Genomic DNA, 24,027 nt, shown 5'->3' with positions numbered 1-24,027 from the left:
AATATCCTCGTATAATAACTTAAGATTAACCTACTATAATAGTTCCTAAGTAGAAAGCTAGTGCTAAAGAGTCTATAGGCTAATAGATTAATACCCTTAAGCTATAAGGCGCTTATTTATATACTAAAGAATAATCTAGTTAAAATATCCTTAATAAAAAGAAGAAAGAATTACGTCTTATATATACTCGAGGTCTTTTATTAGTTATATTATAAAGAGTAGAGACTAAGTATATAATCTAAATTAAAGAAATTTTTATAAATAAAGTAGTATAGTAATTTAGTAGGATTAGGTTTTAGCACACTTTACGGACCTTAGCTAATATGCCACCGTATAGGGCATTTATTCTCACTATTTAAAGCGAGTGACGCCATGCAGAAGCGTTGGCGGCAGCTCCCGTCTGGGGAAAGCGGGCCCGGAACACGATCAACGTCCCGAGTGATGACATCAGCATTTTGCCCGTCGATTCTCTCAAGTCACACCAAAAACCGACTTCATCATGAGGCACTAAAACCAAACAAAACAACCCAGAAAGAAGAGTCGAGAAAGGAAAGACGCGGATGGCTGCGCAAAGACAATCATTCTTCACCAACATCCCTCTGGCCCTCCTCTCCTGACTCGGCGGCGCCAGACAGATCCAGTCACTGGCCACAATGGCCGCCGCGTCCTCGGCCCAGCCTCGTCCAAGGCGCAGCGCCCGCAACTTGAAGCGCGGAAACGACATCAAGAAGGAAGAGTCTCCCGACGAGTCGGCCGGCGAGCTGCTCAAGGCGACGGCCCCGGCCAAAAGGGCCAGGAAGCGGGTCAAGACGGAGGCGTCCCTTCCACCGCCCAAAGACGAAGATGTCGACACACCTCTGACTGCGGATGACAGCGACGACAAGAGGGACAACACCAGCGGTCCCCAGAAAACACCCGCCAAGACGGCCCAGGACCGTGCCGCCCATCTCCAGGCCCGCAAGCTTAAGTCCTTCTCGGCCTACGCGAGCCAATCCCCCTTCCGCCACATGGCGCGCCCGACGCCGCAAGAATGCCGGCTCGCCCACGGCATCCTGGCCCGGCTGCATGGGGATCGCGTCCGGCCCGACACGGTGGTTGCGCCGACGGGGGCCGCCGGGTGCGGCAACTCGCCGTCCGTGCTCGACGCCCTGGTGCGCACCATCCTGTCGCAAAACACGAGCGACCGCAACAGCTCGCGCGCAAAGCGCAGCATGGACGACGTCTACGGCGGCAGCGACCGGTGGGACGCCATTGTCGACGGCGGCCAGCCGCGGCTGCAAAAGGCCATCCAGTCGGGCGGCCTGAGTGTCGTCAAGTCAAAGGCCATCATGGGCATCCTGCAGCAGGCAAAGGCCCGCTACGGCGTCTACTCGCTCGACCACCTCTTTGGCGCCTCCGACGACGACGCCATGCGCGAGATGCTCTCCTTCCAGGGCGTCGGGCCCAAGACGGCCAGCTGCGTCCTGCTCTTTTGTCTGCGCCGCGCGAGCTTCGCCGTCGACACCCACGTCTACCGCATCACCGGCCTGCTGGGCTGGCGCCCGCCCGCCGCCTCGCGCGAGGAGGCCCAGGCCCATCTCGATGCCAGGGTCCCGCCCGAGGAAAAGTACCCGCTCCATGTGCTCCTCATCAGCCACGGCAAGAAGTGCGCCGAGTGCCGCGCCGGCGGCAAGAACCTGGGCCAGTGCGAGCTGAGAAAGGCCTTTCGACGGGGAAAGCTCGAGGGCGAGGCCGGCGAAGACATGAAGGAGGAGGAGATGAAAGCGGTGAAGCAGGAGGACGGTCAGGGAGAGTGAAGCTGGTTATTCACTTCTCTCTTTGTCGGCTGTGTCATGCCCATCCACTGGGCATGCCATCATCTGGCGTACGGCTTCATTTCTGTATACTCTCGGGAGAATAAGGCTGAAGGACGAAGAGAATCTAGAAACTCCAGTAAATATGTGTGGTAGTAGTGAACCAAAACAAGGGCACCAACCAATCGAAACACTTCCAAGGGGGAAAAATAAAGAGAGGGATACCAAAGAGACAATGGCTTCGTCCCAGTCACAGAGGGTATCATAAGTCGCACACACGTGTTTTCAGGCCTCCCAGTCCATGGGCTCAACCATCCACTCCCACTCGTCCTGGGCGGCCTGCTGCTGCCGCACAACGCTGGCCTCGACATGAGCAGCAGCCAGGTCGTCGCGGACGCGTGCCGAGGCAACATCGTAGGCAGCCTCGAGCCCACGCATGGCCTCGGTGACGATCCAGTTGAGGTCGTACATTTTGAGCGGCGGCGTCTCGCGCCCCTCGGCCGCGTCCTTCCACCGGTTTCGCAGCTCCTTGGCCTTCCACAGCGCGTGGTTGACGTCGCCCTGGCCCAAGGCGCCGTGCAGCGGGTGCGCCGCGTCGTCGAGCGCCCGCAGCACGTTGTGGTGGTAGGCGTGCTGGCTGGCCGCCGTCGTCGTCCCGTTGCCCGCCGCGCCGACTCCGCGCTCCACCGAGGTGCCAAAGACCTTGAGCAGCAACACGACGGCCTGTTCGATCCAGACGTAAAACTCGTGGAAGTCGACCTTGAAGTTCCGCTCCGCGTCGGCCGCCGCAAACGCCCAGGCCTCGGGCGCGTTGGCCCGGTTGTAGGCGTTTTCGAGGTCGATGGACTTCCACCGCAGCCGGCCGCACGTCTGCTCGAACCGCTTGAGCGCCTGCGCGCGCGCCAGGGCCTGGGCCTGCGGTGATGCCGATGCCAATGATGCTGCGTCTCTCGATGGCGGCGTCGCCGACGACGGGGTCCGCGGCGGCAGCGATTGCGTCCGGTGCGCCGACGACGCCCATGCCGACGACTCGAGGCCGCGCGATGATGTCTTGGCCATGGCACGTCGACGGTCGAGTGCGTGCTTGGGTGACGGAGGCCAAGGCTTCAACATCCGAGGTTGGGTGTTGGGGTAAAGTTGTACTCTTGTACGTACTTCCAAGGCGAGGCCTCACTCTCTAAATGCCCTCTTGGTTGGCCCCACGCTACGCGTTTGCTTGGAGCTGTTGACAAACAACGCACCAAAGGAGCAACAAAACCGTACCGACTGCAAGCGCCGATGATGGAAACCCAATCCGACGTCAATTGGACAAGTTAGTATATAGTGAGAGCGCATTGCACTGGTTGTGGTCAATATCTTCCAAAGGAGCCTTGGTATAGGGTAGCCGTCTCCGATGCTCATCCGCCTCGTACTGCCACTGCAGGCGAAAGGAACCAAGCGCTTCAACAAGTTGAGAGCTTTGTCGCTCCGTTGTTGATTCTACAGAAATTCAAACACGGGCATAGTGCCATACAGTCATTCTCGACTCGCGAGCCCCTGAATCTCCAAACAGATTCCCAAGATCCCCCGCGAAGCCTCCGCTTCCGAGACCATCCCTTCTCTCCTCACCACTTTTTCTCTCAAATACTCTTGTTATCCTCGAAGCGCCTCAACAACTGAGCTTGACATACCGAAACATGCCCCTCGAGAGCCCAAGCACAGCTCGCGCAAAGTGTCGCGTCTCCCATACCATCTCGAACTCTTCCCCTCGTCTCCAGCGTCGCTACGACTCTCCCCCCTTGATTTTTTTCGTCGCCTTTGCGGTGCCGATATGCGTGTTATGTACCTGAAAAAAGCGTGAGCAGAGTTCGTCCCCTTCCCGTTCATCGTGGAGGGCATCCATACCTTGGTGGCAAATCTCAAGCTCATCAGCGTCTCCTTGAGATGAACCTCGAGTGGTGACACCATGACAAACATGAGCGTCTTGCTGTTGCCTCCCAGGCTATACTGCAGCAGGTGCGTGAGCTTCGAGTTGCGGTACGGCACGTGTCCCGAGCCCCGGCCGAGTGCCTCTATCACGTCGCCCAGACAGCTCAGGCTCTTGTTGATGCTTTGCGTCTCCTTCATGCGCTCGCCCTCGGCCTGCGACTGTTTCAGCCGCTCCGAGCCCGCCAGGTCCACCAGGTTCAGGGTCCCCTCGCAGCGCTCCCCCGTCGCCGCGTTCTCGCCCACGAGCTTCAGGATGAAGACGCTGTGCGAGCGCGACGACCGCTCGTTGGCCTTGGTCGCCGCTACCGACCGGTTCCGCTGCGCCTCCTGAAGAATTCGCTCTACACTCGACGCAGAGTTGAGGTGCACCGACTTGCAGTTGAGAATGGCCGTCTGCCTGCGCGCCTCGTCGTGACGGATCTCGAGCTTCCGCGGCTTGCCTTCGGATGAGACGCGCTCGTGAGCGGGCGAGAGCAAATCGTTGAGATCCTCATTGTACACCTCGACAAAGGACCCCTCCATCGTGTACTCCCACGACTTCTCCCTGAGCTTGGTCATCGTCTCGTAAATCATGTGCGTTGCCCGCGGGATCATGCCGTCATCCGACGACATGGTGTACGTCTTGCCGGACCCCGTCTGGCCGTAGCAAAAGATGCATACGTTGTATCCGTCGAGGGCGCTCTGAATCAGCTGCGAGATCTCGCCGAAGATCTCTTCGTTCTGCGTGCCCGGGGCGAATACGCGGTCAAACTCGAAGGGGTAATTTTTCCGCGTCACCATCCCCAAGCTGCTCCTCTCCTCCGGTCCGGCTAGCAGGATCTCGGCCGATGTCTTGTCGTCGGGGAAAGACATGCGGGCCTCTTCGCCCTCGCTTCCGTCCAGGGCCGGCCGCACCCTGCACATGACGCGAATGTTGCCCTTGAGCTCCTGGTACTTGTTGAATAGAACGCGCCGCTCCGTCTCCTCCTTGATGAGCTTCTGTCTCGCTTCGTCGGCGATGCGAAGCGCCTCTTGCAGCCGAGCCTCCATGCTGGCAAACGAGTCCGATTGGGCCTTGTTGTCGGACTCGAGGAATTCAACATGCGACTTGAGCGAGTTGATCTTGGCCTCAAGCGTCGTGTTGGATGCCGAAAGCTCCGCGATGCTGGTTTGCAAGCTGCCCTTGAGCAATCGTTCGCGCTCGAGCTCTGTGCGCAGGCTCTCGGCTCTGGACCGGTGTTCCTGGACCTCGCGATCTTTCCCCTGCAGGGCCAGGTCCATGTCCTGATGCTCGTTGCTCATCCGCGTCCGGACCTCGCGGACCTCTCTGTCCATCCGCTGACGTTCGTCTTCCAGATCCTGCTGGTGATGCCGCGTCAAGGCTTCGATGCGCTCCTGGAGCGCCTTCATCTCTTGGTCCTTGATCCGTTTTAACTCGACTCGCAAATCCTCGGCCGTCGTTTGGTGTTGTCGCTGGAGATCGTTTACAGTCTCTCGATGTTGTCGTTCGACGTCTTCCACGGCCTCTCGGTGTCGGCGCTCGAGGTCGTCGACTGCTCGGCCGTGGTCCCATTGCTGCTTCTCGAGTTCGTGTCGCAGCTGCCGCCCGTCGTCTTTGGCAACGCCCAGCTCCTCCTTAAGCCTCTCATGGCGCTCTTCGAGTTTCCGCCTACAGTCCTCGAGTTCCGAAACTGCAGAAGAGTATCCATGAGCCTCGTCCGTGCCGTCAAGGTGCAATCGCGCGGCGACACTCACCTCTCGCTTTAGCCAACTCGAACGCATCCTCGTCACCTTTCTTCTGTGTTAGTGTGTCGTTGAGCATGTTCTTGAGCTCCTTGAATTCCAACTCAATGTTGTCAACTCGGCCGTCGACGTCCCAGGCTGTGTAGGCAGTCAAGTTAGAATCCTTTGTCAAAAACACTGGTGGGAACGGGGCTTTTGAAGGGCTTGCAGCGGACTTGATCGCGGCGATGCTGCGCTGAACTCTGTTGAACTGAGATCTCACTTGCTCATCAGTCGGCTTTCTGGAAGAAACCTCCTAGGCTTCCCCCGAGATGGCCGGGCATGACGGCAACGGAGTCTCAACCACCCTGTCCTTGCTCTTTCCCGGTCGAGACACGCTGATGTTCGCGGACACAACCTGCGCTGCAAAGCCGTGTGCAATGCGTTGGGATGTCACTTGACTTGAATCCCGGGTTGGGAGGTCTCGGAGGTTCAGCTTTTCGAACTTGGTCGTGAGAGAGCTTTCTCTGCTGGCTGACAGCGATTGAATGGCGCTCGTGTCCCTCACTTTGGACACCTGAAGAACAGGCAGACTTGACATGCCTCGGAGCCAAGTGGGGGGAGCGTGAGGCCTACCGCTGTTTATGGATACGTCATCGCGGTGGACCTCGTCACGGTGGCCGTGGGCGGTTCGCGGACGAGGGGCTTGGCTTTTCGATCGGGCATGGCCAAAGCGGTTGCCGTTCTTCGCGGCCGTGTGTCGATCGGCGGTGACGTTTCGGCCGGGCCCATAGCTCTTGGCGAAGCCGCCGCTACTCGACGAGGCCGGGCCGGGCCGCGTGACGCTGGTGGGTTGCTGTGGCTGTTTAGGCTGTCAAGATGTCAGTCAGTGGGATGCTTGGGCGCGAAATCTTACGGCAGCGGGCGTAATAGACAACATAGGAAGCGCCAAAGTCGCGCGGGCCAGTGGCAGTACCTGAGACATTGAACACAACGATTGGCCTTTGGTGCTTCGGTGAGGATTGGCCGTTGCCAGGGATGGCTTGGAAGGGTACTCGGTGGCTTTTTCGGAGAGAGGTTTGCGCTTCGCGTCGGGTTGGGGAGCTGAAGCATCGTATTAGCATATCTTCACGGCCAAGGGCAACTGGGGGTTGACTCGAACCTGCTTGCGATATCTCCCGCTTGATGCCCTTGAAGGTGGGCAGCGGGGGCAGCGGGATGCGCGTGTTGTGCTGCGAATCGCTCATTTCTGCGAGGCCTCTCGAGGGTGCAGTCGGTCCGGGCAGTCGACAGCTCCGCGCTGGCTGCATCCAAGTTAGCAACGAAGCAACAGTCCGACGCGGCTCCGGGCAAGGCGTACCTGGTTCTCAGAACCGTCCATTGCGACGAGGTCCCGTGCGCGCCGCAGGAAAACAGGCACGAGGATGGGCAAGGCGGGGAGCAGCAGAGCTCCGGATGGAAACGCGAACGCGCGAGGCGTGGCGTCGAGAGCACGCGATGGTGCAGCCTGCGTCGCCGAGAGCTGGAAAGGGGCAACGGGTGGATGGATGAGAAAAGAAGAGCAGCCGCAAGCTTGAAAGAGCGGCACGCGCTGCGCCGCGGTTTTTCTGTCCTTGACGCTGACAGCTACAGCTGGTGGGTAGAATATCGGGTGACAACTCTCGCGTCTCTCCAAGTTCCTACGAGGGATGCTGGGACATGAGCCGTTGTTTCTCCCTGGTTGCGGGGGGCAACCGCTGCGCCACATCGCGAAAAGCGCCCCCACCCTCAGTCACCAGCCACACGTGCAGCCACAACGGTGGCCCCAACCGCCGTCTAAGTTCGAAGGAAACTCTGGCATGGAATAAGCAAGGATTGGGAAATTCACATGTCAGGGCCCAGGAAGGCATGACGCTCTCGTCAGCAGATTGACAGCACAGCACCTCTTGCGCCCTCGTCTCTCCACACTTGCCCTCAACGACAGTCGACCGGCTCGAGTTTCGACTTCGCGCGACCAAGACCTCTTCCGTCTCTCCAAGCACGCCGTTCGAGCTTGACTCCTCTGCCAAGTTCCAGCCAGAGCTTCCCGCCGCTCGCTGAGGGCCCAGTCCCCTGCTTTCGCGACGCCTTCGATGCCTCCAAAAGCTCTTGCGACACTCTGACTCTTGTCTCGAGCCGCTCCATCAACATTGCCACCCTCCCGCCACGGCTTCTCGAGCCATCCGTCCGCCCTCTGCCGTCGACGATGGAAAAGTATAGCCAGTTTCGCGACAGGTGTAAGGCCGTCCCACGCGCGGGCTCGAGTGCATCGTCGTCGCTGACATGCTCATGCTTTTCCGCTAGCTACCGGCATCGCGCCGTTCTTACCCGTCGTGACGCCCCTCTCCGCCATCTCGACGCTGACGCACAGCCTGCTCTTCTTCTTCCGCCTCCCGCTCTTCCTCACCTACGCCCTCAGCTACTTCATCGTCTTCCACTACCTGCCGCTGCCCGTCGTCGCCCGCAAGATTGCGCTATGGGGTATGATGGCGATCCCCGGCATCTGGTGGGTCGACCTCCAGCTCGACGGCGTCAGGCGCGGCACCCTGTCGGAGCAGCCCCGTGAGCGCGTCCCTCATCCGGGCTCCGTCATTGCCGCCAACTTCACTAGCCCCATCGATGCCGTGTATCTCGCCGCCGTCTTCGACCCCGTCTTCACCGTTTCGTACCCGGGGACGCACAAGCTGCGTCGGATCGGCTTGCTGGGCGCCGTCGCCATGGCCCTGGCGCCCGTTCGAACTGGCCCGCCCCCCAACGCAAAGTTGGTAGACCTCGAGGATCTGCTAAGAGAGTATCCGGGACGTGTCATTGCCGTCTTCCCCGAATGCGGCACTACCAACGGCAAGGCCATCCTGCCATTCAGCCCGGGCCTGGCCCAGTGCCCGCCCAGCGTCCACATATTCCCCGTCAGCATCCGCTACACGCCCTCAGACGTCACCACCCCGGTGCCCGGCCGGTGGTTCAGGTTCCTGTGGGACCTTCTCTCGCGGCCTACGACCTGCATCCGTGTGCGCATCGCCGAGGGCCGTCGTAAGGATGCGGCTGCTCCAGCCACCAATGGCGGGGCCACGACGACCAACGGCGCCAGGGGAGAGCTTAGACAGCGCAAGTCGGCGGACTCCGACCTCTCGGGCGACGAGCAGAAGCTCCTGGACCGAATCGCCGAGGCCCTGGCGCGACTGAGCAGAGTCAAGCGGGTTGGCCTGACGATGAATGACAAGACAGCCTTTGTCGCAGCTTTGAACGGCAAGAAGACCTGAACGAGAAACGGTAGAAATTGGCAAAGGAAAGTATCAGAGAACAAAAAATAATTGCAAGGCAAATGGAACGCTGCGGATGAGCGCCCTGGCGAGGGCAGAAAAGTCGTCTGATGTCCCCTCACCTTCTTCTAGTGCGTACCTGTATTCAGATATATTGCACTGCATGGCCAAGAGCGTGGGGTTCTAGCAGGTTGAATTCTCTTCTTTGCTCCTTGTACTTGGAAGACATCATCAGAACGGACAAACAATTGTAGCGTGGACAGTCTTGCGGAGTATTCTCTTCTCTTCCCTCCTGGAACGAGAGCACTCTATTCAGTCCGTTGTAACGCTTTCAAAGACGTATACTAGTGCACATGGTAGTTTCAAAGAGTATCAACATGTTGCCTCGCAGCCGTGAACACCTGCGAAGCGCCCCTTGTCCCAACCGTCCCTCCTTTTAGACGGCATCCTCAGGGGCAGACAAACGCCTTTCTTCACCTCGGATTCGGTTATATCGGCCCATCTGTGACACAGCCCGAGCTGGCATCGCTGACGAGTGAAGCATACTTCTTCAGCGTGCCCTTGTTGTACCTCGGCGTCGGCGCCTTCCATGCTTTTCTCCGCTGCTCCATTTCCTTGTCTGGGACCAGCAGGTCAAGCACGCGCTTCTCGGCGTCAATGACAATCTCGTCGCCGTCCTCGACCAGAGCAATGGGCCCGCCTTGCATGGCCTCGGGGACGATGTGGCCGATGATAAAGCCGTGTGAGCCGCCGGAGAAGCGTCCATCCGTGAGCAGAGCCACGTCCTTGCCGAGGCCGGCGCCCATGATGGCGGACGACGGCTTAAGCATCTCAGGCATGCCCGGGCCGCCCCTGGGCCCGTCGTAACGAATAATGACGACAGTCTTCTCGCCCTTCTTGATCTCGCCCCGCTCTAGGCTTGCGATGAAGTCGTCTTCGGCGTTGTAGACGCGGGCCTTGCCGGTGAATTGCAGGCCTTCCTTGCCGGTGATCTTGCCGACGCAGCCGCCGGGCGCCAGCGACCCTCGGAGGATCTGGATGTGGCCGGTGGGCTTAATCGGGTTGCTCATGGGGCGGATGATGTCTTGGTCTGCGGGGAAGTCGGGCATGTTCTCGACGTTTTGCTTCATCGTCTTGCCGGTGACGGTGATGCCTGAGCCATCGATGATGCCCTCCTTGAGAAGGAACTTGAGAAGGCTCGGGGTACCGCCAATCTTGTGCACATCCTCCATGACGTACTTGCCGGACGGCTTGAGGTCGGCAAGCAGGGGGATGCGATCCGAGACGCTCTGGAAGTCGTCGATGGTGAGCTTGATGCCCACAGAGTCGGCAATGGCGATTAAGTGCAGCACGGCGTTGGTGCTGCCCCCCAGGATGGAGACGACAGTCATGGCGTTTTCAAAGGCCTGGCGGGTCAGGATGTCGCGGGGCCGGATGTCCTCCTTGAGGAGATTCCTCATTGCCCCTCCAACAGCCTCGCACTCGGCCCTTTTGCTTGCGTCCTCGGCGGGATTGCTGCTGCTGCCGGGGAGGGTGAGGCCCATGGTCTCAATGGCTGAGGCCATGGTGTTGGCCGTGTACATGCCGCCACAGGCGCCACTGCCGGGGCAGGCATTGCGAATAATGTCGAAGCGCTGCTCCTCGGAGATGTCGCCCGTGATGTACTGGCCGTAGGCCTGGAAGGCGGAGACTATGTCGATGGGATCGCCGGCCTTTGTGCAGCCGGGCTTGATGGAGCCGCCGTAGACCATGATGCTGGGGCGGTTGACGCGGCCCATGGCAATGGCAACGCCGGGCATGTTCTTGTCGCAACCGGGCAAGCTGATGTTGCCGTCGTACCACTGGCCGTTCATGACGGTCTCGATGCTGTCGGCAATGATCTCGCGGCTCTGCAGCGAATACCTCATACCCTTTGTGCCCATGGATATGCCGTCGCTGACGCCAATCGTGTTGAATCGGTAGGGAACGAAGCCGGCCTGGGCAACCGAGTCGCGCACAATCTGGGACAAGTCCATGAGGTGCATGTTGCAGGGGTTGCCCTCGTACCAGACGGAAGAGATGCCGATCTGCGCCTTGTTCATATCGTCCTCGGACAGGCCGGTGGCGTAGAGCATGGCCTGGGAGGCACCCTGGGACTTGGGCTGCGTGATGGCCGCCGACACCCTGTTGAGCTTGTCGTCGGCGCGACAGGGCGCCGCGGTTGAGAAGAGACGCCTGGACGGAGCGACGTTAGCAACAGCCGGGGCCTGGGCTGATATCAGGCTGAGCCATGCACATACCCATGGTTATTCGCCGAGGCCAAGCTGGCTCTGGCAAGCCGCTGGCGCAGGGCCGTCGAGAGCATGACGACGCGACAGACGACTCGAGAGATTCAGCTGGGCGCCGCTCAGGCGCGCCGATGAATGCACTGCAGGCTCAATCTCGTTGCTGACTGGGGAATGGGCAAGCGCGTGTCGAGACGGTCGTGTAGCAGTCGTGGATGAGTCGCCCAAGAAATCCCGGTCAGCGGTGTCGGCGTATTTTGTGATGTTTGGCCAGGGCTCGACCCCACACGAGGTGGGCAATTGGCCAATTGGACGCCTTGGGATTTTAATGCTCATGGTCCAATCAACCATGCGAGTTGACTTTGGAAGTGAAGACTGTTGTTGGCTCGCACCGACGCTTTTTAATTGTGGTCTCCGCGGGACAATCTCATTGTAGCAGCTGCTCTGCAGTATCTTGTCCGTGCTTTATTATACAGTTGGTTCTCTTGAAGGCCCGCCTGGCTCACCAGGCACATCTGTCGCCCAGCTTACATCGTCATTTCTTGGTCAAGGGCCGACATCGGTGGCTTACCAGCAGTCTCTCACCCAAGAGCCGAAACAACTCTTCTGCCTTTCTCGCGAGTCGAGCATTGCATCGTCCTTGAATCCACGAGGTCGCTGAGGGTCATTCCTGAAGAGCCGAAAGCCCAGACGACGCCTCAGCCCCGATATCCGCGGATCCCGTCGGCGCCATTGTTGGGATCTCACGATGGCGACGAGCGGCGGGCGGATTCGCCATCTCCTCCATTCCATCAAGCATCGTGATCATGGGCTCGTTACTCAGCCTTTCTCTCGTCCTTGCCTTCCTCTCCAGCCTTCTTTTCCGTCCGCTTGGTCAAGACTTGATCAATCACGCCGACGTCCAACGCCTCGTCCACGCTCAAATATTTGTCGCGCTCCATCATGTCGTTGACTTCGTCGATGCTGTATTTATCGTATCCCTTGGCCGTGTTTAAATGATACTGCATGATTTTGTTGGATTGCTCTCGTATCCGCTGGATCTGGTTCGCGTAGATGAGAATGTCGGATGCCTGGCCCCGTGTTCCGCCCAAGGGCTGGTGGATCATGATGGAACTGTGCGGCAAGGCGAATCGCTGACCGGCTTGGCCTCCCGCCAGAAGGATCGCAGCCATCGAGGCAGCGCCACCGACACAGACGGTCGAGACGGGTGACTTGATGTACGTCATAGTGTCGTAGATGGCCATTCCTGCATCCATTGTGAGCGCTCTGTCCCGCACCATGCGTTCGCCTCTTCCGCCTCCTCATATGTGCAAGGGGACGGGCGAGTGATTTCGACAGAGGTAACAGGCGCGGTGACGCGACGAACCTGATGTGACGGAGCCGCCCGGCGAATTGATGTACATTGTGATTGGTTTCTCGGGGGCATCAGACTCGAGCCACAGCAGCTGCGCGACAATCGAGGCCGAGAGGTAGTCGTTAATCTCGCCGTTCAAGCAGATGATCCGTTCCTTTGAGAGCGTCAGCCGACTTGCCTGGCCAGTGACGCGATCGCAGCATCGACACTACCTGCAACAGTTTGGAGAAGATGTCCCCTTGAGGCGGTCAGCAAAGAATCAGAGCAAAAAGAAGCGCTCTTCGCCGGCTCGACTCACAAGTCTTCCTGCCTGCAGCCTACTGCGAGTGTTAGCAAATCGCTCGGCGCGGGTAATGGAGTCGCTGGTCGCCAGTGCTTACCGACGTTTCCTCGATGTAAGGCATCGGGATGTCCATGGACGGCGCCGAGGAGGTCGAGCTGGAGAACCCAAAGAACCGCACATTCCTGCACGGCAGCCTTCGAAAGGCCGGGGCCCAGAGTGGCGGACGCAGAGGCATTGCAATGCTGGGGATGCGGAACGGCGAAGGAGAGCTTTAGGTTGGAGGGAAGCTCAGCTAGACGGCGGACAGCTATGATGGGGTGTCCGTGTAGCTCAGATAGTTTGTGGGGCTTGTGTCGGTGCAGGCGCTATCTGCAGTACTTTGGAGCATTGTTCGCTGACGCAGGGCGTGTAGTGGGACGGCGGGCTATCATGAGGTACTACTTGGTACCGGGGATTGGTAAAAAAAAGTTCGGCCGCAGCCTGATTGACGACATGCGACTGAACACCACAGCCTCCTTTCCCAGCACCAGGCCTCTGGACACATGCATCGTCGCGCTGCACTCCCCTGGCGATGATAACTTGCACGGCGTCCCGGACAAGACACCTTAAGGCCGCAGCCAGCTCCTGCCTCCACAGACAACGATGGAAATCATATGACGCAGCGTCTCTGACGCGGGAAGCCCTCACGCAGAAGATTGAGGCAGGCTTGGGCGAGGGCGTCGACGGCAAACCGCTGCGCATCGACGCCGACTCCAAAACAATCGCCACAGCCTCGGGCAGCTTGCCCCTATCTCCCGTCCTGGACCCGGTGTGGATCAAGGCAAAGCGGCAGCCCAAAAAGGCGCCCTCGCAAAAACCGGGGGGCAGATTCAGGAAGAAGCTGGCCAACAACCCCTACGGTCAGTAACGCCGTCGCCCCCGATGAGGCCGCTGCTGAACGCCAACAGCCAGGGCGCTTGAAACCCCGATACGCAAATGCGCCAACGCGGCCGTTTCCCTACCCAGGTACTTTTTGCAGGACTTTGAGGTGGTCAAGCACCCGGCCACAGAAGAGCCTTGGTGGGTACCCGGGCAGATGGCCATCAAGTTTGTCCAGCAGAGGGCGCCCTTGATGGGTGACCGTAAAGATGCCGACACGGAGGGTCCCATTCCCGAATCCGTCCCCGAGTTCGACCCCGGCGAAATCGACTCCTCCGACAGCAGTCTGGAGCAGCAGTCGAAGCTAGCGCGCTCTGCCAAAGAGCCTGTTGCCAAGCGAGGCTGGTACAAGCAGTTCGACAAACGGCCCGAGCCAGGACCCATCACGAGCTATGTGTTGTGCCGCAAGTCGGTCATCGATCTCATCGGCGGGCCCAACAAGAAATACGCGGCCATGCTGCAGCGCAATGGCATGGCAATCACCCCAGAAACGCGCAACACCGTGTGGCGTGAGGATATGGGGGACGTTATGCTGGACATGTTTCGGCGCTATGCCGTCGACGCCCTCATCTCGTGGAGCCATCGACAAGGAAATCATAAGCACCGGTACATCCAGCCCTGTGCGAGCTGGGACGACGTCGGGAGCGTCGTGCAGAGAGGATGTGTGCTGTGGCTGCCGTCAAAGCCCGAGAGCGCAACCTGCCAGTATGTCACGTTTGACGTTGAGGGAGCCAAGTATGGGAACAAGATAGCGGTCCACAACCTGTTTTGGCTGTTTGGGGGTGAAGAGGTGGAGCGGTTGAGGCGCGAGGCTCCCATATTCCGCGACAACGAGGTGTTGGTCCTGACGCAGTGGGACAACATAGGGATCATGAGGCTGCATCTGCTCCTGTGGCGCCTTCAGGGGTATTTGGGGCCAGGGGAGGAGAGTGCATGACTAACGCAATCGGCACGACTTGCAAGGGTGTTTGCGATGGGCGCTTGCATGCCATGATCATGGCCCAGTGACTGCATGCGGATGAGATGAGAGGCTTCTTTACAACATCAACCATGAGCCATGGCTCAAACGTTCAAGGATTGCGGTCAAGACGGTGCGATTGCGACAGGCCTCGAACCCGAAGAAAAAGTCGACAGCTGGACATATTGATCTCGACGGAGACTTGCTCAAGCCGTGACACTGGAATCGTTGCCGGCTTGCAATTCACCTACTCACACTCTCAACCTTGAACAACTCGACATGGTGTGCTTTCCACAGACCAACATGGCCGCTATTGCAGGACGCGAGAAGGCCTGTCCCACCTGGTCATTTATCATTTCATTAGGATGGATTACCTATTAGTTAACAGAGTCGACCCACGAGCACGGTTTCAAACCAGCATGGTACAAGTCGAATATACACCCTTTATCCTCCTACAGAACGAGGGCGCCCACAACAGCGGCGGCACCGGCCAGCATTGCCGGTGCAGTGACGGCGGGTGCGGCGACATTCCTCGATCGGTACTCGTCGTCGTCGTCGCCAGGCCATCGGGTCGCAGAAGGGAAGCGCGGAGGCCGTTGTGCCCTCAGCTTGTCGGCGCCGTCGGTGACTCTGACGGGCGTCATGTATCTCATGTAGTCGTTCAAAATGGTGCTGGCCTGGTTTTGGTTGGCATAGTTGCACGAGGCCGTGTTCCGGTTGGGATCGAGCTGACAGCTGACCTCGACCCGGCTACATGGGTGTGGTCAGCCATGGACGACGACAAGGGAAAGGGAGAGCCCGTCTGATGATATATACTTGGCGCGGTTGTTGCCATCTCGCATTTTGTGGTCGAGATGGCCCGAAAAGGTCCTGGGGCCCTGAACGATGGTCCAGGTGTCCCTGCGATTGCAGTCTCTGGAACGGGCCCGGGGGTCGCAGTTGATGGCGAGAGTGGTAGCGGTCGAGTCGGCGTCGACGACGGAGGCGACCAGGTTGTTTGCACTGGAACCGAAGAGCAGGACATCAACCGAGGTGTGGCTGTGATCGGCTGCCAGGGCGGCGCCGGCGAGGGCGGCGAGGAGAGCAAGCGAGCGGGTCATGACAGGCTGCTTGAGGGACGATGAAGGAGGAGGATTGATGGAAGATAAATATGGAGCGGTTGGAGGATGATGGAGGACACGGCACGATTAAGGGGAAGCGGTTCTCGATGAGCTGGATGGAGGGGATTGAGAGAGGTAGCGACAGGACCCTTTTATTAAAACAGAGCGGTTCTTGATAAACCGGTTGGATGATGATGGATGACACAATTAAAGGGAAGTGGTTCTTGATGAGCTCGATGAAGGGAGTAGAGTGGGAACGAGAGGGCTCTTTTATTAAGACGGAGGCCATTTTTAACGAAGATGGGATAATTCCGAGAAAGGAACGATGGATCCTTTACTCAGCTTTTCTTGATTGACGAGGCATGAACAAGGTGGTCGTCGCTATTAGATTCAAGGCGGTATGCGAAGTGGGCATTGCCCGGGGAAATAGGGCATTTGCTGCTTAGCACTGCTGTTAATTGGATTCTTATGCGGCGGCATGATACGCGAGAAGCTATGATGAGTGGCGCGACAGCATGAGAATATGAGAAGGAAAAAAGCGTCTTGGGAATCCTGCTGTGACGGGTATTTGCCGCCTTGTTTGGGTTGTCGTGCGACCTGACGTCGATTATCTGCGCGTGCTTTACAGTAATTATACGGTGCAGGATAAAGTGCATACATAAGTTACTCCGTACTGTATATGCACCTGCAGAAGCGCAGATGCAAATCATCGGCGCCTTTTCCCTCATCTCGGCTCGGTGGATATTATTTGCTAGCGCTGACGCTAGAATCATCTCATAGTCGCATTCCCACTTGGTCACCGGAAACATCGACAGCTTCCCCACGCAAGCTGGACAGTTGGTAACACATGTTTTTACAGGCAGAACAAGGTCCAATTCGGCTCGTCTTCCCCTCGCCTGGTGGTCCGCTGGGAGCCTGCCTGTATCTACAGTGGCTGCAGTGATGATAGTACTGTACTGACCCCAGGTAGGTAAGTAAGCTCCGATCGTCGCCGGTCCGGCCCGCTGACGTGCCGCACATGGGCGCTGAGCAGCACGGACGACGCTGTAAATATTAGCTGGGCGGCCCTGACTGACTCTCGACACCTGGTCTCCCCACATCGCGTCCACGGCATATCGCGCTGCTCCCTTTTCCACCGGCCATCGAGCCCACTGCGCGTGTCAGTACTCTGTAGTCAGTCCATTCCAGGAAAGAAAAAGAAAAAAAAGGCCAGGGAAGAAACGGCAGCAGCCATGCGTGGCGAGAGCCCCGAGCTGGTCCAGGCCGAGGACTGGTCGCAGCCGGCCTCCTTCACCGGCTCCACGACGCCTATCTTCCTCATCCACGACGGCGGCGGCACCACCTTTGCCTATCACTGCCTCAACCCCCTGTACCGCTTCGTCTACGGCATCCCCAACCCCTACTTCTTCTGCGGCTCCCGCTTCGCCGGCGGCCTCGCCGAGATGGGCCGTCTCTACGCCCAGCGCATCCACGCCGCCGTCTCGCAGCCCGACTTCCCCGCCAAGAGGAACGCAGACGGCAGCGTCGACATCTTGCTCGGCGGCTGGAGTCTGGGCGGCCTGCTGAGCCTCGAGGTGGCTCACCTGCTGGCCCACGATTGCGCCGTCCGCGTCGTCGGCATCCTCATGGTCGACAGCGTCTGCCCGGGCCGGCCCAGCAACTTCCACGGCGCCTTTGTGCCACCTGATATCTCGGACGAGGGAAAGACCAAGAACCAGATCCTATCGCAGCGGTGCATGGCCGAGGCGCGCCGCATGGTGGGTGAATGGGACGTGCCCACCTGGCAGGGCCGATACGCAAGCAAGCGGCCCAGGATGGTGCTCGTGCGCGCGACCGACTATATTCCCACACAGGATTCAAGCATAAGCAGCTTGGATATCAATAGAAAAGACGCCATCCTGGGTTGGGGCCGCCACGACGAGGCCATGTTCGAGCACGTCGTCGACGTCGAGGGCCACCACTTTGACATCTTTGCCATGCACAGGATAGAATCGACTACGGCGGCGATTCGGCGAGGCTTGGACACGCTCGAGGCGGCTGTATATCCACGGGGGCTGCGAGGCGGCGCGCGAAAGATGCTCCACAAGTCGTGACGCTCTGGTGCTTGCGGAAAGATGAGGTAAAGGGAAGGAAATCTGTCTTTGGGCTCCGGCGTTTCGCCCCCTTGCTATTGGGTGGTCGGCAAGGCTGGTCCTCAGTTGTTGGCCTTGATTTGTGTCCCTTCATGCGCGTCATAGAGATAGAACTGAACAAGATGTAGGCACGCGCTCCGTGGCCACGGCATCTCTTGGAACCTGCTTTGGCAACGCGCTGTTTCCTGACCGCTTGGTCTTTATTTCCTCCTGCCCTCGCACTGTTCACAGCTTGAAACCGTCAACCGTCAACCCACTGCCTCCTCTCCCGACCTCCTCGCCCGACCTCCTTCACCGCACGTTTGACCTTTCCCTCCTCTTCAACCCACCCTCCCCCTTCGAGCCCTTCCTCTACACCTTTGGCCTCCTTCAGCCAACGCACCTTGAACCATTTCCCCCGCCTCCAACCCAATTCACCGCGCCTTCGTTCCGCTCGCTCGTGCTCGCTATTCCTTCCGCTCCAAACACGCCAGCGAGCACCTCCATCCCAAGCTCTTCGCCCATCTCTCCAGCATGTCTTGAAGAGTCGCCTTCATCAGTCGCAGATCGTGTGCGCGAGTTCGAGGCTATTCCTCTCCTCACGTTTCATCTGCAACCAGAGTCTCATTTTTCCAGTCCCAAAGGACTTGCGTCTCCAGTCATGGAGTCACAACCCGAAGTGCTCTACGCCCAAGGCGAAAGGGTCACCAAGAAAGAGAGTGCGGTGCAGAAAGCTATCGCTAGTCTCCTGGCACTCGCCAATTTGGTTGGCAAGATACCCAACCCTTCATCTGGGCTCGATCTACCCACCTGGAAGTTTCTCGTTGGTACGTTACACGAGATATCTCCGAAACTAGACCATGCTAACGCACTTCAGACGCCGTCGCCCAGGACAGCGATGCCTTCAAGTTTCTTGTGGGCGTGGCAGGGGACACTGGCATCGGCAAAAGCTCACTCTTGAACGCCCTCGTGAGCGAAACGGCAGACATCGCCCCATCAAGCCAGAACGGTGCGTGCACGGCAGCCGTGTGTTGCTTCTCGCACCCCGGCTCCGGCAGTGCCTCCCCGCTGACCTATACGGCACGGGTTTATCTCAAGTCAAAGGATACGGTCGACCAAGAGCTCAACGCCTTCTTTCAAGAGTACAATGAGTTTGAGGAACGGGTCCAGCTCGCTGGCGGCGAGGACAGCATCACATACGGAGAGCGCGAGAAGTTAAACGACCAAATCAACATCATCCGCGGTTGGTCGGGTCTGAGCAAACAACAACTGGAGGAATTTGGCCTCAACCACCAGGTGTCTGAAATCACGTCCTCTTGCACCAACAAAGAGCAGTTGTTCGAGCTGAAGGATCATCAGAGAGGCAAGGTGGTTCAGCTCGCGGATAAAGATTCACGCAAGTTCTTGCATGCCATCAAGCCGTACGTTGGAAACGCGGGCAGAACCCCGGGCCTCATTAATATCCGCTGGCCTCTTGTCGAAAAGGTGGAGATTTTCGTCGAGGCCGATCTGTTGCGCGGCGGCATCGCCCTAGTTGATCTCCCCGGCGAGATGGATGCCCTCGACGCTCGATCCCAGGTAGCCCGACGCTATTACAACAAGTTGGATAGCCTCATGGTCGTGACGCCCGGAGACCGTGCCATCGACAACAAAACGGCCATGGAAATCATCCGCGATGATCAGATCATGGACATGGAAGCTGACGGAATGATCCATGAGAATGGTCTCTGCGTCGTGGTGTCCAAGGTTGACCTGATGGATTGGAGAAACTTTGTCGAGACCGAGTACTCGAGCCAGGAGATTTCTGCCGACTTTGAGCATCTTGATCAGAACCTAAGGATAAAAGAAGGCGAAAAGCTTGCTCTAGCGCGCAGGATCGTGGACCTGGAGACGGGAGACGGCGACACAGACGGCGAGTTGGGCTCGTTGATCCACCTCAAGAACAGAGTCGCCGAAGAAATCATCCAACTGGATTCCCTCTGCCTCCGACGATGCATCGATGCTCGCAACAAGGACATCCGCACCGCTTTTGAACACTATTTCAATCGTATCAGGAATTCGACGCGCGCCAAGAAAGCAGCCGAAGTCTCGACAGGCCTGAACGTGATTTCGGTGAGCAGCAAGGCCCATCGAAGTCTTGCCAGGGGCAGGCCTGAAGCTGCTTTTCACGAAGCAGAGTCTACTGGGATTGGTGCTCTGAAAGACTGGATCATCAAAAGTTCGCTCCAGAAACGGGAAGAGCACGCCGACACGGTGCTCCATCGCTGCCAGGTGCTTTTCGACGCCATTGATGACTGGGCTACAGAGGAACCGCATGTGATGGTGATACTGCCCGAAACTGAGCGCACAGAAATCAAGAAAATTCTGGGCAAGGAACGGGCACGATTGAAGATGGTGAGTCGCGGCCTCGAGACTTCGTCGCTATCAGTCGAGTGCCTACTAACGCAGTCTCGCAGAGCCTGCGCAGCATGGTCCAGAACTTTGGGAATAGCGTTGATAAGCTTCTCTCGGAAGCCGCCCTATCCAACATTGAGAGCGGAAACGAGAATTTCTCAAAGAGGTTTGTGCCGCATGTCGATGACTATCAGAAAGCCGGATCTGATGGAAAACTACACTGGTCGACGTACGCCGCCTGCATCCGTCGACGTGGCGGCGCTTTTCGAACCTCTGGTAGACCGCGCAAGACGCACTGTTGGCAAGCCAGGACGTATGTATCCATGCCCCGGGACTGAGAGTGAGCAGCTTACTGACGTTGTTTAAGTATGGGCTGCTTTGGAAGGGGCATGCTCATAAGTGGGGGCAAGCATATGGACAGACGCTCGAGGAAAAGACGAAGAAACTAGACGGGAGGCTCCAAATGAGATTTGGACTGCACATCAAGAAAACCACCGAGGCCGAAGGCTTGCCCGTGGGGTTCCGAACTGCTTTACGAAGCTGCGCCTATAGGATCGAGAACATCTTTACGGATTACAGGTACCAGGTCAGGAAGGCCGTACGTGAGCACCGAGAGATTGCCAGGGTCAACAAGCAGAGATCGAGAGACCTTCTGGCAGGGAAGATGAACGAGGCATACGTTTTAGCGGACAGCATCACCGGTAAGCTCCTTGCCACCCCGATAAGAAGAGTTCGGGACGTGCTAACGATATGACTATGCTAGGTAAGGGCAAGCTGAAGAGACAAGTCGCCACAATGAACAAGTTTGCCGAGGAAATGAAGGAAACAATCTTTACCGACATTAGCCATAAAGTGGACGACAAGCTCCGAGAGAAACGCGCCGACTTGAGGAACAAGCTGAAGACTGAGACCACTAAGGTTGTGAATGAAATTGGCAAGATTGAAGAAAGGGTTTGTGCCAGCTGTGGGAGGCAACCAAAGATGAAGGCGAGCGCCCCTGACGAGGACGGGATAAAGGACGTTGTCTCCCAGCAAGTGAAGGAATGGAAGCAATACTGGAATCACCTGAGAGCACGCTTTCCCCGGGTGGAAGTGGTCATCGATGACGACTCGGTGGGCTCCGACGACGAGAGCGAGGACAACGGGACTAGGCCGGCGAAGAAGACCACCGCCAAGAAGAGAGCCAAGAAGGCAGCCGGAGATGGACCAAGGAAGGCGCTCAAGAAGAAAGGGGGTAAGAAGGCCAAGGAAGCCGAGGACAAGACTTTTGCGGAGACGCCGAGCACATCTGCACAGCAGCCAAGTGCCATTCGTCACGTTCGATTCAAGACTGAGCCAGACGAGCATCAAGATGGATGGGCTGGTTGTGGCTTTAGCTAGTAAGGGTTCGATGGGGGAACGGGACTACTTCTGATTGATGGGCGCGACAGCTTTGCTTGACACATGCTCATGAGCTTTGCCTGGGGGCACGACGGCGGCGGAAAAGGTTGGGGGGGAGGGAGTCAGTGAAGACGGACGTTGCTTTTGCTGGGACGGAGATGAAACGGTAATGCCAGGGGCTAGCACAGTAGACTGGGAGGGAGGAATTGCGATACGAGAGTTGAATTGCTGAGTGTAAGAGGTGCTGGCGAACGCGTCCGTCCGTCAGAGCAGAGACGACCAACCTGAACGTGTGCCTTGATGGGTGAGAGGCGTTTCATCTCGGTCGGACGAGAGAAACGGCCGGGATGGACGCACTTGGCCCGGCCCGGAGCCGTTGCCGAAAACGGAGTCGGCCCGGCCGGATGAGAGAGCTGGCACAGTATAAAACGGACCCTGGACGGAAGTGCCCGATTGGGACAGGCGAGGGAGTCGTCGAGCCCCTCCATGCCCCACCCTTCATCTCTCAGGCCCCGAGTCAGAAAGAGCCCCGCGATGACGCCGTCCCCGTCAATTTGTCCCGCTGCCGGGTCCGCCGAATCTTGGGTTGTCCTCTCCCATCCCTCGCCCTCGCCCTCGCCCTCGCCCTCTCCGCTCTCTCGCTTCTTCCATCTCACCACATCTCCCCTGGTCCTCCGCTCTCGAGAATTGGCTTCATGGAATTCGACACCAAGACACGTAGGTCGCGTCACCGCTGCCACCGCAACCCAACTGACTCGTCGAAGCCAAGTCGGTTACCAGCGACCCGACGTCGTTTGCCAGCGACTCGGTCCGCAAGCGCTGGCCCGTCATCCTGGTGAGCAGCCCATGCCTCGCCACCCCGAAGCCCAAGATTGGACGCTGACCTGCCTTGCGTTATCACAGACGGGCGCCATCGACGACCTTTACCGCGCCATCTCCAGGACCGACGACCCTGAGAAGCAGGCCGAGGGCAAGAGGATTGTCGAGCAGCTCGGAAATCTCAAGTACGAGGTCCAGCACGATCGCAAGCTCTCGTAAGCCCCTCCTCATCAGCCGCTTGTCCCTGCCCATGCTTATGCCCTGCAGACCCATTGTCGACGATGGCTACCCCCGAGAGACTGCCGCCTACAACAAGGAGGTCGAAGACCTCGGAAACCCCAGCTGGTTAGACGTCCCGTGGCTCTTTTCCGAGTGCTACATGTACCGGTAAGTGGCCAACGGCTCATCTGCCCGGCGACGGCCCGCCTGACACCCCCCGTCGCAGACGCATCAGCACCTTTTTCCAGCTCACAAAGCACTGGAAGAGCTACGACATGTTCGCCCGCCAAAAGATCGACACCTTCCGAACCTCGCGCAACGCTGTGCTGGAGCTGGCCTCCCGCTACAGAGAGCTCATCGAGCAGCTCCGCGCAGACAAGGACATCACCCGTGACGACGAGGCTGAGAAGCTTTTATTCTCGGAGTTCTTCGAGATTTGTCTCTGGGGCAATGCCACCGATCTCTCCCTCCTGACCAATCTCACCTACGAGGACATCCAGAAGCTCCAGGGCAGCGCCGCCCGCAAGGCTGCCGAGGCCAACATCCTCATCAACGACCTCCCCGCCGCCTACGATATCCTCCACAAGGCCCGGGCCGCCGGGAAAAAGGAGCGCCGCGTCGACTTTGTCCTCGACAACGCCGGCTTCGAGCTCTACGTCGACCTCATCCTCGCCGGCTTCCTCCTCTCCTCGGGCCTCGCCACCCATATCGTCCTGCGCCCCAAGTCGATGCCTTGGTTCGTCTCCGACGTCCTGCCCGGCGACTTTGCCGCCCTGCTCACTGCAATCTCCGACCCAAAGACTTTCTTCGAGACTCAGTCCGAAGAGGAGCAGCTCCAGGGCACGACGCCAACGCTCTTGGCCGATGAGGAGGCCCAGGACCTGCTCTTCGTCTTCCAGGAATGGGCCACGCTCCATGCCGAGGGCCAGCTCATCATGCGCCCCAACCGCTACTGGACCGCTGGCGGCAGCTTCTGGCGCCTCCCTCACGAGGAGCCCGAGCTGCACAAAGATCTCAAGGATGCCGAGCTCGTCATCTTCAAGGGCGATCTCAACTACCGAAAGCTCACTGGCGACGTAGGTGATCCCGGCGCCCGCCAGCTGCAACTAGTGTTCGCTAATGATTTGTCTAGGCTCACTGGGATGCCACCACCCCCTTTCAAGAGGCGCTTGGGCCCATGGGCAAGGGCTCCGGCGTCAACGTGCTGTCGCTGCGGACGTGCAAGGCCGATGTCGTCGTCGGGCTGCCCCCGGGCAAGGATGAGGAGCTGAAGAAGACGGAGGGCGGCGGCGGCGACAGCGGAGCCAGGAGGTGGGCGTGGCACGGCAAGTGGGCCGTTGTCTGCCTTTCCGAGGGATCATAGAGCTGCGACTTGCATACTTTTCTCTCTTCTTTTGGCTTCTGCGCTTGAAAACTTGACTATAGACGATAGAAATGTTAAAATGGGGTTGGTTACACGTCGGCTGACTTCGGGGCAAGCTTGCGGC

General features: G+C 58.5%; 11 protein-coding genes across 11 annotated transcripts; 6 read left to right on the top strand and 5 right to left on the bottom strand.

Moving 5' to 3' along the window:
* Window positions 1–653: 653 nt before the first annotated feature.
* HRG_05122 (hhH-GPD superfamily base excision DNA repair protein) lies at window positions 654–1,796 on the top strand (the record flags this gene model as incomplete). The annotated part of the gene is made up of 1 exon (XM_044863593.1): window positions 654–1,796. One exon carries the CDS (start codon window positions 654–656, stop codon window positions 1,794–1,796), a length of 1,143 nt encoding a protein of 380 aa, XP_044722207.1.
* Window positions 1,797–2,078: 282 nt separating this feature from the next.
* Window positions 2,079–2,852, bottom strand: HRG_05121 (fungal specific transcription factor; the record flags this gene model as incomplete). The annotated part of the gene is made up of 1 exon (XM_044863592.1): window positions 2,079–2,852. The coding sequence occupies one exon, from the start codon at window positions 2,850–2,852 to the stop codon at window positions 2,079–2,081; it is 774 nt and encodes a 257-aa protein (XP_044722206.1).
* A 703-nt stretch (window positions 2,853–3,555) lies between these two features.
* On the bottom strand, window positions 3,556–6,843 carry HRG_05120 (kinesin motor domain-containing protein; the record flags this gene model as incomplete). The annotated part of the gene is made up of 10 exons (XM_044863591.1): window positions 3,556–3,618; window positions 3,678–4,481; window positions 4,539–5,003; window positions 5,064–5,159; window positions 5,229–5,431; window positions 5,496–5,621; window positions 6,099–6,333; window positions 6,439–6,566; window positions 6,625–6,766; window positions 6,823–6,843. 10 exons carry the CDS (start codon window positions 6,841–6,843, stop codon window positions 3,556–3,558), a joined length of 2,283 nt encoding a protein of 760 aa, XP_044722205.1.
* An 843-nt stretch (window positions 6,844–7,686) lies between these two features.
* On the top strand, window positions 7,687–8,740 carry HRG_05119 (vacuolar protein sorting protein; the record flags this gene model as incomplete). The annotated part of the gene is made up of 2 exons (XM_044863590.1): window positions 7,687–7,717; window positions 7,785–8,740. 2 exons carry the CDS (start codon window positions 7,687–7,689, stop codon window positions 8,738–8,740), a joined length of 987 nt encoding a protein of 328 aa, XP_044722204.1.
* A 488-nt stretch (window positions 8,741–9,228) lies between these two features.
* Window positions 9,229–11,084, bottom strand: HRG_05118 (dehydratase family domain-containing protein; the record flags this gene model as incomplete). The annotated part of the gene is made up of 2 exons (XM_044863589.1): window positions 9,229–10,954; window positions 11,020–11,084. The coding sequence occupies 2 exons, from the start codon at window positions 11,082–11,084 to the stop codon at window positions 9,229–9,231; spliced, it is 1,791 nt and encodes a 596-aa protein (XP_044722203.1).
* Window positions 11,085–11,819: 735 nt separating this feature from the next.
* HRG_05117 (clp protease domain-containing protein) lies at window positions 11,820–12,876 on the bottom strand (the record flags this gene model as incomplete). The annotated part of the gene is made up of 5 exons (XM_044863588.1): window positions 11,820–12,250; window positions 12,371–12,512; window positions 12,571–12,596; window positions 12,657–12,675; window positions 12,739–12,876. 5 exons carry the CDS (start codon window positions 12,874–12,876, stop codon window positions 11,820–11,822), a joined length of 756 nt encoding a protein of 251 aa, XP_044722202.1.
* A 336-nt stretch (window positions 12,877–13,212) lies between these two features.
* Window positions 13,213–14,734, top strand: HRG_05116 (Esterase-like protein; the record flags this gene model as incomplete). Its single annotated transcript, XM_044863587.1, has 3 exons — window positions 13,213–13,540; window positions 13,589–14,465; window positions 14,635–14,734. The coding sequence occupies 3 exons, from the start codon at window positions 13,213–13,215 to the stop codon at window positions 14,732–14,734; spliced, it is 1,305 nt and encodes a 434-aa protein (XP_044722201.1).
* A 235-nt stretch (window positions 14,735–14,969) lies between these two features.
* On the bottom strand, window positions 14,970–15,617 carry HRG_05115 (uncharacterized protein; the record flags this gene model as incomplete). Its single annotated transcript, XM_044863586.1, has 2 exons — window positions 14,970–15,267; window positions 15,334–15,617. 2 exons carry the CDS (start codon window positions 15,615–15,617, stop codon window positions 14,970–14,972), a joined length of 582 nt encoding a protein of 193 aa, XP_044722200.1.
* Window positions 15,618–16,849: 1,232 nt separating this feature from the next.
* On the top strand, window positions 16,850–17,710 carry HRG_05114 (insecticidal toxin complex protein; the record flags this gene model as incomplete). Its single annotated transcript, XM_044863585.1, has 1 exon — window positions 16,850–17,710. The coding sequence occupies one exon, from the start codon at window positions 16,850–16,852 to the stop codon at window positions 17,708–17,710; it is 861 nt and encodes a 286-aa protein (XP_044722199.1).
* Window positions 17,711–18,389: 679 nt separating this feature from the next.
* On the top strand, window positions 18,390–21,502 carry HRG_05113 (dynamin family domain-containing protein; the record flags this gene model as incomplete). The annotated part of the gene is made up of 6 exons (XM_044863584.1): window positions 18,390–18,555; window positions 18,606–20,122; window positions 20,185–20,439; window positions 20,490–20,823; window positions 20,886–21,073; window positions 21,140–21,502. The coding sequence occupies 6 exons, from the start codon at window positions 18,390–18,392 to the stop codon at window positions 21,500–21,502; spliced, it is 2,823 nt and encodes a 940-aa protein (XP_044722198.1).
* A 695-nt stretch (window positions 21,503–22,197) lies between these two features.
* HRG_05112 (protein-glutamate O-methyltransferase C1393.13) lies at window positions 22,198–23,903 on the top strand (the record flags this gene model as incomplete). The annotated part of the gene is made up of 6 exons (XM_044863583.1): window positions 22,198–22,219; window positions 22,267–22,337; window positions 22,406–22,536; window positions 22,589–22,708; window positions 22,767–23,616; window positions 23,673–23,903. 6 exons carry the CDS (start codon window positions 22,198–22,200, stop codon window positions 23,901–23,903), a joined length of 1,425 nt encoding a protein of 474 aa, XP_044722197.1.
* Window positions 23,904–24,027: the final 124 nt, after the last annotated feature.

This window comes from Hirsutella rhossiliensis (genome assembly GCF_020360975.1).
Source record: "Hirsutella rhossiliensis strain HR02 chromosome Unknown scaffold00004, whole genome shotgun sequence".
In the NCBI taxonomy this organism is placed as follows: Eukaryota; Fungi; Ascomycota; class Sordariomycetes; order Hypocreales; family Ophiocordycipitaceae; genus Hirsutella; species Hirsutella rhossiliensis.
This window is presented reverse-complemented; position numbering and strand designations above follow the sequence as displayed.